Genomic DNA, 13,510 nt, shown 5'->3' with positions numbered 1-13,510 from the left:
TTTTAAGGTCCCACCAGACAAAAAAACAAGGGAGGCATGGGGGAGACCATAAAAATGGCCTGGGAAGTCAGATATCAAATGAACAATACAAACCAGCAATTCCCAATACAATCAGTTGCCTACTAGATCACATTGCCCATTATTGATATCCCAAATTTCCAATAAAGAATGTTTAACAATGTTTTACAAAGCAAGATTCTGGGTCAGTGAAGGAAAAGAACTGTCCTTGACTGCTCAGTCCATAGAATTACACTTAATCTTAGCAGGGGACATAACAGTGCTCTTCTTAGGCTACTGTCCCTAGTCTCAATGAACAGATACAGTCCTTCCATTCTTTGTCTTTTGCCAGCCTCCTCAATCATTCCCATTTCCAGGAAAGAGGCTGATTTCTCCATTATGGGAAAAGGCTTTAGAAATGTGCCTGTTCGTTAATTTAACAGGCTACAGGCTAAATATGTTATGGTTTTGAGATAAGAGAGTTCTGCTTTTAAGTCTCAATTTCATTTCATTGTGTCTAGCCCCAAGCATAACTCATTCTGCTTTCTCAGATGTCTTTGCTCCAGTCTTCAGTGACAAGAGCAGGTCTGTCTATCACTGTGTCTCTTCACAGCTGACTAAGCCAGGATTGACATTGGGAGAGGGTGGGGGAGGAATGGAAGCAGAACACGATTTCTTTTGGATGCCACTTTTGCACTCCAATAATCCAAAAAGAGAACTTTTGAAGTGTTCTCCCTACTCTGCGTGTCGTCAGAAAATTTTAGGCTTGAGTACATGCCATAGACAGTTACATAAAATGGATGAGGCAGCAAAAATTCATGGGTATAGTTCAAAGCCTTTTCAGAGTAGGCAGATATGATATTTATTGTCAGTTCAGGAAAAGAAAAGGAGCCTAGGTTTGTGTACATGAGAGAGAGAAGGCTGACAGTGTGAGGGCTGCTTTTCCTGCTGGGAGCCTGGCTGCAGGAAGGCAGGCAGCACAACTGGCAGCCCCAGGTACCTACCTCAGGGGGATTGTTATTGTCAACTGGGCCATTGAGGTCTGAACGCTGCTGCTTCCTGGGCTGCTCTAAACCATTGCACACCTGCAAGAAAAAAGAAAGGACTTCAGACTGTTTTCTAGAAAGCTTTAAAAAAAGCAGAGATTTCAGTGGAAGTCGATGATACAAAGATGATAAGAAAATTTTGACCAGATTAAATCAAATAAAAATACACAAAACTCTAACATATGAAAATCTATTTATCATGTTCTCCATTACTTATCTGAAGTTATTTATGCACAACCAGTATTCATTACTGGTACCATGTATACATATATACCAATTTTCAGTACTGGTACATCTATAATCTGATAGAGCAGTTGGAATTTCCTACTGTAATTTAGCAAATATCAGTTTCACATAAAAATGTTCAGCTGTTTAATTATAATAAAATATCTACTTTGATATAAATAATAGGACATTTCAATTATCATGAAGTAGCAGTTACAGTACTGATTTAAATTTAAATTACTTTATGTCAATGAAAATTCTTCATATGAAATTAAGTCAAATGCTATCATGCCCAAATAAATCAGAAAGCAAAGGCAGAATTTTTAAATGTGTTTATTCTCAATATTGTACAAAATCAAAACAGACCTAATGGCCATCTCTAATCTGAAAAACAGAATTCTAGCACTGAATGTAGGATCCTGTCTGTAGGAGATACTTCATGGCATGTCCTTCCTCGTGGGCCAAGCAAATCTACAGGATGCTGGCAGTACAGCCTCAGGCTTCAGAAGAAATGTGGAAGAGAAAATAAAAAATCATGCACAAAGAAAACACTAACTATTTTAAACCACCCCTTTTTTCCTGTTCTAGTAGTCTCAGGGGCAGAATTTCTTTTCCACACCTGACCTAAGTCATACAACACCAGCACCCAGCATGGAGAGTGCCCATGTCCTGCAAGTACCGAGAAAGCGAAGTTTTCATGGCTCAGATTTTCAGTGTTACAAATCTGGAAAACCAAGATGATTTCTGGAACAAATTTGTATGGTTTAGGATATTTCATTTTCTCTCTTTTCTTAGTTTCCCTATAGTGTATAAAAATGAGGGCTAAAATGCCACTGCCATTGTAAAGCTTCAGAAATAAAAACTTGTGTTGACAATTGTGCAAATGGAAATCACTGAGGATTATTTGAAAGGGTCAGCCTGAATGTTAAATGGGAATTTAACTCCTTGGCTTCTGACTTTCAAATGCAGTATGTAGCTGCAGGCAAAGCAAGTCTTTATGTTCACCTCTAGACAAATTATTCCCTATGACTAAGATTTAGTCAGCAGAACAAATTATGCTAATAAAGCAGACACATCAGAGCTCAGTAATGACAATTTTCAGGTAAGACAACATACACAAAGCAAAGATTTTCCCAAATAGTAAGCAGGACTTGAAGAACAAAACAACTAGCTGAGACTGAAGTCTGAGATACACCTAAACTTGGGAAACCCACCATATCCCTGCTTATAAACACAATTCTGTTTGAGACAAGACAAATCTAATTATATTGCATGGCTAAACTAATAGGGAGCAATCTGTATTGATGTGCAGTGAAATATATTAATAAGGTAAACAAATATGTAGAGGACTTTAATAAAACAAGCATAATAATCATACATGATTCCCTAAAGTGGCAGGATTTAGATCAAGTAGCCTTTAAGCAGGGATTATGACATGGCCACAATGAAGATACATTAAACAGTAAATACATTAACTGTAATTTGTACAACAGAATGTCACTACTTTTAAAGCTCTGTCAGTTCTGATTACCACACACTTGACTGAACTGAAAATGCACCTGCATGTAAAGAAAGAATTGTCTGCCTTTATAAGCATCACCTGGGTGCTGTAACATTGAAATAGGTCTGTGTCTCAAATCTGCCATCTCAGTGGATTCAGTCAACCCTGGGGATCATGATATCATTCATGCTCTGTGGTAATTGTTGCATATGTAATCCCACACAGTCCTAATAGAAAATCTGGCCAAACATTTGCATAGCTTCCCAATTTTGATTTATTCAAAGGTGTGATTTACTGGAACTCCTATTTTCAGGATCTCAGGACCATGAACAAAGCTTACTTGCTCCCAGTCACATATGTAGTCTGTATGTGGTTATTATGCACTTCCTGCTTCCAAAGAGAAGCCCAAGCAGAATTCACAAAAAGTGGAATCAATTAACACATCACCTCTACAAGGAACATAACCAATGTTTTTTGTTATTATTTGGTGTCCAAAAATGAAGGCTGTTATTTTTCCCACAGAGTTTTGTCTGTGTGTTGAGCAGCCCTGATTAATTAGGCAGAATCTCAGGTAGAAAGAATTCATCCATTCCTTTTAGGCACATCTATCCAAAGAATATGTTCCTCCACTGGCTGATCTATTAACACTTTGCTATTTAAATAGGTTGTGATGGAGAGGGGTAGGTGTCACTGTGAGCACTTCCTGCAAACAAAACTGACTGTAACATGACATTACTGAGATCCTCCCAGCTTTGGAGGTAGCACAGCCTTCAGCAGCAGTCTGTGTAAGGGAGCTGTGCCTCTCTCAGACTTTCTGTGCCCAACAACTGCCTGCAGAAGCAAGTGCAGGGAGAAGTCCCTTTCACTCCAGAGGACTTACAGAGTTGAGGAACAGAACTATGTAGAGTTGTAGGCAAGGCTGCATCCACAGCTACAAACGATGTAGTGTTGGACATTTGGAAGGGCATGCCTCCAGACCAAGGGACTCTTTTGGAGCTTCTTTATGGAATAATTTTTAGAAAATATAAATTCTAATATTCATTGGGGCTGGAAGTTGGTTCATACTTGTGTCATAGTGATCTGACTAATGTGAAGTAAATTGTCATACTTGATACTTGCTTTCTTCATGTTTCTTACAGAATTTCCAATTTATGTTGCTGGTTTGAGCTGAAAAATCACATTTGAGGGAAACACAAGGTATTATAATTAATTTATACCCTGGCTTGTAATTTAGAATAGTACCTAAAACAAAAACAGAAATTTTGAACTGACTGCATATTAGCACAAGGGCACAGCTACATTAAAAGTCTGTCACCCTAGGATAAGATTCTGATAAAAGATTCTGCAATGCAAGGATGAAAAAATATTATGTAGTGTAGGTGTAGTGTTTTTAATACTTTTGCCTCTGAGAAAATACTGAGGCAGTGTCCAGCATGTGAAGGAACATGAAGCAGCAGAAAATGTCAGTTTTAGACTGAGAGGAAAATCAGACCCTACTTACTTGAGATCACTGAAGCACCTGTGGAGATCTTTCCATAGCGAGCCTGAAACTCCACCCACACCCTGTCCGGCCCTGTCCTGGTGGTTAATTACCAGGCCTGGTAATTCCTTGGGGCCCCTCCCAGGAAGCCAGACCACCTTTATAACCCCTTTCTGCAGCATGAAGTCTCTTGTTGCTGGAGGCTGGTGAGGAGTGAGTTCTGCTCCTCTGTACCACCTGGCTGTTTGCTCCAGTGTGAGCTGTTTGGCTTGTCAGTCAAACACTCATCTCACCAACACTGGTCCTCCTCCCAGCTGCTGCCTGTGATCCTGAGAGCTGCTGTGGTGCTCAGCACTGATGAAGCACTTTCCTGCTGAGGATCGTTCTCCTGCAAAGCAGCAGGTTACTCCCTTCCCTGATTTATCCACAATTTGTCTGAGAGAAAAGCTCAAAGGCATGGCAATGCTTTGTTAGTATGTTTAAACATTTAAATAATGAGCCATATCTTCCACACCTGCCCATCTCTTTAGCAGCAATGCTGTTTGACATTAGCAAATAATGTGTTCAGAGAGCAGTGTACTGGCTTATATATTATGAAACTCATCTTGAAGATGACTAAGCTGTTTGGAAAAGAGATGTTTTGTAGTGGGTTCCAGTTGAAAAAGGTTCCTTGTGGTAGGCTCTAAGGAGAAAAAAATATCTATTGGGAAAAAGATGTTTTGTGGTAAATGGATAGAATTGTTGTTACTTGTTGAACAAGTAAACCTATAGACCTGACTGACCTTTCAGCCAGGTTTGTTGTTTCTCTAGAACAAAAGCAAAGCAGATGGGTCTTATATTTGCCATGTAAGGACAAAACTTCCATTACTACTTTCTGTAATGTGTTGTTTCCTGCTGACAGTTTATCATTGGGTGATGTGTCCTCACCTCAAGGTGCATCTAAAATATCCTTTAAAAGAAGAGGTGGTAGCCTAGTATCAAGTCTGTTATGGCAGTCCTATTCCTGTTAAATTGGACAAGTGAAATAACCTCCCTCCTGAAGGCTGCTGCTGTGGAATGGGATGGCCTAATGTACCTCCCTGAGCCCTGCCTTAGCTACCCTTAACACTGGTAACATTGTCAGCAGGAGGGGCTGGGCCCAGCAGGATACTCCTGCCAAGACAGACTGATGAGGCAGTTCTTGACTAGCTGAAGGTTTTCTGATCGTGATCACAGGAAAAAGGTCAGACTTCACACTCTCCTCTCACAAAGATTACATTACTTATGTGTTAATTTAGTGGTGGTGCTAGTACATGGCAGGAGTGAAGAGAAAGAAATTTCTGATGAGTAATTCCAAGTTTGCAAGTCAAGTTTAGGAAAAGAGGAGTCAGAATAAGTTGAGCGATCTAAGGGTTTCACAAAATTATTTCAGTACTCTATCAAATTTCAATGGACATTAAAATAATTGCCAATTTATTTTTACCACCTCAAAGAAACATTTTTTTTCCTTTGTCCTTGCATATATTTAAAATTGAGAACCAGCCCTGAGTTCAGAGAAACAGTTCTGCTGAATTCTTAGGGAGATGTAATTAGGAGCTCATGCTGCCTTCTGATTTAAACTTCCTGAGAAGGCTTTGTCGCTAATGCATCTTTAGGCAACAGACATTGATTTTGCTGTCGACTGGTATCAGGAGCTGACTGCTAGAAGTCTGTGGCTTGGCCAATTAGCACAGAGAAACTGTTTGAGATGTTTGGACTGTTTAGCACTTTCCAGTATATACTTAGTAGGTTTGGGAACTGTCACTTAGTAACAGTTATTTATTTGTTCTGCCCCACAGCTGCTTAGAACGCACAGGAGAATGCAGAAACCTTCTTTAATACTTTTCATCTACACCCATTTGTGGTTTCTACAAACTGTTCTCAAATGCATCCCATAATACTCAGACTGACTTCCAGCAAGATATTCCTAAGATACACATTTTCTAAACTGTCCATCATTTTAGTTTCTTCACGCTATTCTAAAGGTGAATTCTTTTATGGACAAAAGACTTGGATTTGGACTCTGCAGCAGCAGAGCACTGTCCCCATCCTGAGAGAAGGAAATAAATGTTTGTGTCAATACTGAGCTCTACCAGCACAGGCAAAGGAAGCACAGTAGCATCATTGATGTGTGCAAAGCTGTTGGAGGGGGAAAAAGAGAATGGCTTCATTAAATTTTCTTTCACGAATTTTTGTAGGGATCTTTTGTCTTTCTGGTTGTCCATGTTGAGGAAGTATAAGGACATAGCCTATATGGAAGTTGTGAAAGCAGATTGACACTGCAGGAGCTCATGGTGTCCCTACTAGGGCAGTTTGTATAAGCATATTTGGTTAGGTTCTCAAAGGTAATAATAATAATTAAAAGAATGATTGAGATAGGAGAAGCAGTAGGAATTAGTATCATAGGCAGCATCATTAAAAAGCAGACTTCTCTCTGAGGTCCTCCTTTGTAAAGGAGGCAAATTTCATGGCAAATTCCTGTTTCTTCAAAAGGGTAGAGGTGAGGTAAGGTGGTGTTGCTGTTACAAACATTTTCTTTTACTGTTCGTAAAGAAGATTTGCTTGAATAAGGTAGGAGAGGACACATTCTCAGAAGTCTGGAATCTACCTAGAGCAGACATTAGGAAGAAGGGCTGATTAAACTGTTAGTGCTCAAGTGTTGAGTTCCACAGTCATCTTCAGCCCCTCCCCAGCAGAAATAGCTCTCAGCCATGCCAATGCCAGTGCTTCAAAGGCAGGATCATAGCTGGGATGAACAGAGTAAACTCTCACACATAGGAGTTGATTAGAGCGAAAGATGTCTTCCATTGTTTATTATTTCAGCTGCTGTCCAATGTTTTGCTTTTTTCTTCTTTGCTTCTACAGTTCTTTAATGATGCTAATTCTGCACATGCAACAGGAAAAACTGAAATTTCAAATGCAGGTGGGGGTGGCAGGATGGGGCTGGGACTGTCCCATGCCATCCTGCTGTGGGGGCAGGACAGGGCTATGCTGCAGTGAACTGGAGAAAAGCTTTTTTGTGGTTTCAGCTTTGGTTTAGATTAGGCCATTGCTCATATTTTGTTCAGTACAAGCACACATTTACAACACGAGATTACTCACATTTTTCACCTGGTCAAGCCATTCCTGTGTTGAATATTGTTAATGTTCCAAGCCAACAGTTACTGTAGCTAACTACTACAATTGTAGTAATATTTGTGTTGAAGCAAATCTAACAGCATTCCAAAAAAGCAACTACTTTTTCACAGGAATACCACACTACTGTCAGTTGAAGGAGTCATTCAGTTCATCCTCTTCCATACAAGAATATACCTGTCAGCTAATTCGTGTTTGTCACATTAAAAACCATGGTAATTCAGGAGAATTACATCAGTGGCACGTCTGACCAGACTCAATTTCTCTGCTAAAGGTAAAACATATGAAATTAAATTAGAAAGAGAAAAAGAAAAATTCTTCATGTGATACTTTAACAATAAGCTGGGAGATGACCAATATATCAAATGGATATGCAAAAAATTCCTAGTTTGAGGGAACAGTTAAATTTGAGTTGTTATAAAATACCAAAAATAGTCAGTTTAACTTCATAGATGTGAGGCATTCTTAAATAACATAAGCATGGAAAACCTGCAAGGAATAGGGATGGTGCTAAGCAGTGAGTTAGAACAAATATATACTCTAAATGTATTCTAGGTTTCCCTCAGACTTGTCTAGTGCTGATCATCCCCTTCAGTGCCTCCCTAGAAGTATTTACAAATAAAGCCTGAGAATGTGTATTTAAGACATGAGACTGGCCCACACTGAAAGTCAAACAAGACGCTTACTTTGTTTTTCCTTCTCTGTAAATTGTTGGGTCTTTCTTAAAAAGTGATCATTTTCTGGGGCAAACCTAGTGACAAGAACCTTTAAAATCACATTTTTTTACTTGGTATTTAGCATGCAGAACAAACAATGTTAGCATCTATCATGAGCTAAGAATTAATAGCTGTGTATTTTAAAGGAATGTAAATATTATAATAGGCAGTAATTCTACCTATGTGAGGCAGGAAAGGAGAGGAGCAGAAACATGAAAAAGCTAAGGATAGCATACTACATGCATAAAACAACAAATGCACCTTCCTGCTTGCTCATTGTTTACAAAAACTGACATACACGTAGTATGTCTTGATTTAACCTAGAAGCATTCAAATCTACATTTTTTAAAGATAACTGAGGCCAAAAAAAGTGCTCTATATGCAATATATATGCCTCTGTCATCCCTTGCAGCATGACATTTTGTACTGTGAGATGCACATTTCTAATAACAGATCTTTTAGCAAGGTAAAACCAAGGCTCTTCTAAGCAGCTTCTCTGCAAACAGTAAGTTTATCAGGCAAATACTGACAATAGCCTTGCATTTTTTCCTTTCACTCTGGAAGAAACTGAATTATTGTAGATGGTTTAAATATTGTAGTTAAAATTACGGCTGTCTTGGTTTCACAAATGAGACACAGGTTCATCTAATTCCATCCATCCCTTTGAGGTTTCATAGTAAATATTAGAAGAATTGAATGCCCCAGAAGAAAAACAAAATCCTCTGCACTTTATCTAAATTCTTTGAGGTCCACTATTAATGCTAAACATCCAACCACACCTTGTGCAAAGGACTTTGGAGGAGCTATTAAGAAAAAATCTCAGTTGGGCAGAAATGGGTACTGAACTCTTCTTCTAATGCCCTCATCCTGAGCCTGATTTGTAAATCTGGCTAAAGCTGAGAATGATTACCTGCAGTAGGTGAGAAGAACACAGCAAGGTAAGACCAGTCTTGTCATGACACACACATTCAAATAATGCTTGCCAAAGGTTATTGAACTTGTTTTTCACTCTTTTACATCCCTGAAGGTGGGTAGAGGGAGAATTACCTCATGCCTCCAATTGGGAGCCTCTGTATCTCTGTAAGAAGTACCACTTCACAGCTTTTTGCCTTGGAGGCTTGTGCTCTTCTCTTCAGTGAAGTTCCCACAGCAGCCGTGCCTTGTTGCCTTTCTTATAAATGAAATGTATGCCTTGCCACCCAGTTTGTTCAGCCTGCAGTAGATACACCCATACTGCTGTATCTCTAATTTCCTGTCTCCATGTTTGAAGGAATGAAACACTGTGTACAGTCCAGTGTTCTCTATGCATTAAGACAGGAGTTTGTGGTTGCTATTAAAAGTGATGGTATAAGCCCAGCCTGGGGTTACCTATCACAGCAGTGCTTCCCTCGTTATTAAATAAGATGAGGGCACTGCTCCAAGACTGACAGGAAATAACAATCAAAATTCAGACATGCAGTTCAGAAATACTTAGGTGCTTTGGGTTTTTTTCACACCAGGGCAGTTCAATCAATACCCAGGTGTTACACAACCCTCAGCTGTTAGGAGTCTATTGAGAATGATAAAGGTACAATGCAGTTCAGCTCAGCTTTTGATAAATAAACTTCAAAACAGCAAAAAGCTGTCGAAATGGAAGTCTATTTTGAATGGGAAATCATCTGGGGTGGGGGTGGACCCAACAATTACTTAGTAAAACACTGAGGAATTCTTTCTTATTCAGGAACTCCTTTTGTCATTTGTTCAGCAAATATTATGAGAACTTGCAAGGAACAACTTTCCCAGTAGTAGCTACTGGGAGAAAGACCATCACAAAAGCATGCTACCTCAACCTCTGTGCACCTAGTAGCTGTTCATTCAACATCAGCAAGCTTATTCACCAAGGGACTTTTATGCTGGCAGTAGGGCACTGAATATAGTAAGTTGCACAATTTGGTTGTAATTATACTTCTGGAAATAGAATGTAGTAATGAATATTAAAAACTTGCTGCAGATATGGGAAATCTGAAAATATCCCCCTAAGACTTTTTTTTGTTCACAATTATAATGAAGGTCGACCTGTTTCATCACCATATACTTAAACATTTGATTTCCTTTTACTGTTTTTCAGAGGAATTAATATATTTTAATGGAATCACCTACACTAAATTGTTTAACTGTGGGGCACTTAATTATAGAAAAACGTATTTAGAGAGTCTATATAGCTGAAAGAGGAAACATTTGCATGCAAAGTTTAACAAGGCATTTTAATTAAAGATAAGGCAAAATAATTCATTTATCCTTACTAGTTGTTATCCAAGCACATGTTATGTTTCAACTCTTTTAGGTAGATCTATTCATGGCAGATGAAAGATAACTAATATTCAACTGCATATAATTTTAGAGATGCAAAGTTAAGGCTTTAAAATGACATTAGGGAATGAGGTATGTCTCTCTAAGAAGTAACCACATTCAATTTGAGAATTCAGGGAAAAAAGGCACATCTCTCTTCCTTTAGAAAAGCTTGAGCTTCATTCTTAGACTCTTTTTCTGCCACTCAGCATTAGAACAAGAAAAGATCATGCACAGTTTAAATTAACTTCTACAGCATTCTTTTGATAAAACTGCTTAACAGCATTTTTGGTAAGAGTAAAGCTCCTATTTCTTCCTTCTTGTCAAGGTCAAGATATGTCCAGCTAGTAAAAATACCACAGAAACATGCAGGCGCTTCTTGAAGGTTTTTTTTTGACTTATACAGTATGTCTAGATTCAACATTCATTCTCTCAAAAACAGAAAGTTATCAACCATTAAGGCAATGGCACAGGAGCCATTAATGGAAAAAAAAAATTCAACTATTTCAATGCTGACCCCAGTTTTAAGTTTCTGCAGACTGTCCCTGCAGAATGAAAATAGTGTAAAGAAACTGGTTTTGCCCCATGCATCTGGAATACCTTTGTTTGAATTCTCTTCTCTGTGCAGAAGCTCTTTGCTAGCTCTCTATATATGCAGATTACATTTAGCACCTCTTTCTAAACACAGTGTGATTATGTGAATACAGTTACAGTAAAATTTAAAATATTTCTAATAATTTACAGATTAATACATAAAAATATTCCGAATTTTGTTTTAAATAACTAATGTAACATTTGCATAATGCCTCTGATAGTCTGGTTAAAAAAAGCACCTCATACCTGCTCTTGTGGCCACTTCTGTCTGTCCTCTGGGGATCTTGACTTTGCTTTAAAACCTCGATGCACATCTCCACTGTGCTTAGAGGCAGATGGGATATTCAGTGATTTTGGCCTCCCCTCATGCCTGTTAGCACTGTGAACAGCTTCTCCCTTTGAACAAGTCTCTTTGTAGTCATGTGCCATGTTTTCAGTCCCAGTGTGCTCTGGACTCATTTCTGTTGTACTGTTAATACTGCTCATGCTCATACTCATTTTGATTTCTGCTACAATCTGGTCAATGTCCTCTTCCTGCTCTTCCAGGTCTGCATCCTCTTTTCTAGAATGGTATGGTGATATTCCCTGTGAATTTCCATTAGCCTCTGCTGGGTAATAGTCCGGATAGTCACCTTCACTTTGACAATACTGTATGTTTTCTTCTTGGTCTTGTATCTCCAAAGACGATGCTTCATCCTCCAAAATCTGAATGCCATTATCTTGACCTTCCTGCCACTCTTGCCTGTCCATCACCTCATTTTCATCTTGGTGCTGAATTTTACTTTCAGCCCATTCTTCTACAGCTTCCTGACATTCATCTGTTTCAACATGGTGTTCCTCATGGGGAGCATACTCCTCCCCATTGCAGTCCATTCCTTCCAGGTAACTGTCATCCTCTGGACAGTATCTGATGTAGTATGTGATCCCCTCCTCTTCTTCTGGCAAGCCTTCATCGTAGTCCTCCTCCTCAGAAGTGTTGTTTACGTAGTCAGAGCTGGAGTCACCATCTCCACTATGGTCATTGCACTCATGTTCCACAGGTGTGGGACTACCTGGTCTGACAGTTGCTAGTTCTGCCTCCTTTGCTGCATAATCTTCAATGGGAAGGTCACTTTCTTCATTTTCGGGCTCCCTGGTGTGAGATGAAGTCGGGCAAGCTCTGGCTCTGTGATCCAACATGCTGGCTGTAGTGCTTTGATGTTTCCTGTTTGCCATAGCCAGCTCCTTACATGACAATCATTTCCAGCAATTACTGCAGGGAAGATGGAAAAACACACATTCAGGAAAAGGTCATCAGCAGAGAACTGTGATGTTAATAGGAAGCAAACTGATTGATTCATTTGGTAAAAAAGCCTGTGTTTGTAGAGATTTCACCAAATTCAGACAGCTAACTTTTAAAATGCTTATCCTATGGAACCATGAAATCAAAGTAATAAGTTGCACTCTGAAAGGAACAGATAAAGAGAAGGTTCTACATTTATGCTAAATGTATTCTAGTGTAGGCTCTCTTCTGTCAGTTTGACAGAGAATTAATCCTGAACCTTGAAATTAGTTTTCAATTTTTCTTTCTTGCCAGTAAGGGGTCATGCTTTGATCACTATGCAGTAAATGGGACCTCTTTTCAATTTTCAGCTTAGGCATTTCTTTAACGTGTACTGAAAGCAAACATTTAGAATATGACCTGCTCTGACCAAAACTAAAGGAAAATAATTCTATTAACTTAGCAGTCACATAGTGCACTAAAAGATAATGCATTGATATTAAAAGTTATTTTTTTAAAGGCACTTGCTGGTTTATTAGCCCTTTCTATCTGGATGCCATGGAGTATCTCCCATTGTTAAACCAAATATTGCTTTTAGAATAGATTATTCCTGTTGGAAGGGACCTACAAAAATCACCCAGTGCTGACCAAGTTAAAGCATGCTATAAGGGCCTGGTCCAAATGCCTCTTAAAACACTGACAGGCTTGGGCATTGACTGCCACTGGAAGCCTGTTCCAGCACCTGACTGTGCTCCTAGTAAAGAAATGCTCCCTAATGTCCAGTCTGAACCCATCGTGATACAGCTTTGAACCATTCCCATCTTGCCACTGGATACCTTCTCTGGGGAGAAGTTTGCACCTCCCTGCCCACTTCCCCTCTGGAGGATGCTGTCGAGGGCAATGAGATCACCTAAACCTCCTTTCTACAAACCAGACCAGCTCAAAACCCTTTGCTACCCCTCAAAGGACACCTCCTTCCAGCCCTTCCACCAGCTCTGCTGCCATTCTGTGCACACATACAAGGACCTTCACATCTTTTTTAGATGATGGGGTCCAAAAGTGCACACAGCACCCAGGTGATTCTAAATAAGCAGAGGTTATATGAACTATATAAAAAATAGTTAAAGAAAATAGCTAATTCTAGACAGGCTTGACAAGTATGATCTGCTGCATGATTTGGAAGGGGGAAATAACATATTCTCAGTATCC

General features: G+C 39.2%; 1 protein-coding gene across 3 annotated transcripts in view; it reads right to left on the bottom strand.

The window, feature by feature from the left end:
- The window catches only part of APBA2 (amyloid beta precursor protein binding family A member 2), a 39,864-nt gene extending 27,572 nt beyond the window's left edge, over positions 1–12,292 (bottom strand). For all 3 annotated transcript variants that reach the window (XM_033517065.1, XM_015638763.2, XM_033517064.1), the window contains exons 1-2: positions 11,287–12,292; positions 1,002–1,082 (exon numbers count right to left, since the gene is read on the bottom strand). In XM_033517065.1, coding sequence (XP_033372956.1) covers positions 1,002–1,082; positions 11,287–12,255 — 1,050 coding nt within the window. In that variant the 5' untranslated portion in view covers positions 12,256–12,292. The remainder of the gene's footprint in view (positions 1–1,001; positions 1,083–11,286) is intronic.
- Between the last annotated feature and the right edge of the window lie 1,218 nt (positions 12,293–13,510).

This window comes from Parus major, chromosome 10, assembly GCF_001522545.3.
Source record: "Parus major isolate Abel chromosome 10, Parus_major1.1, whole genome shotgun sequence".
Lineage (NCBI taxonomy): Eukaryota > Metazoa > Chordata > Aves > Passeriformes > Paridae > Parus > Parus major.
This window is presented reverse-complemented; position numbering and strand designations above follow the sequence as displayed.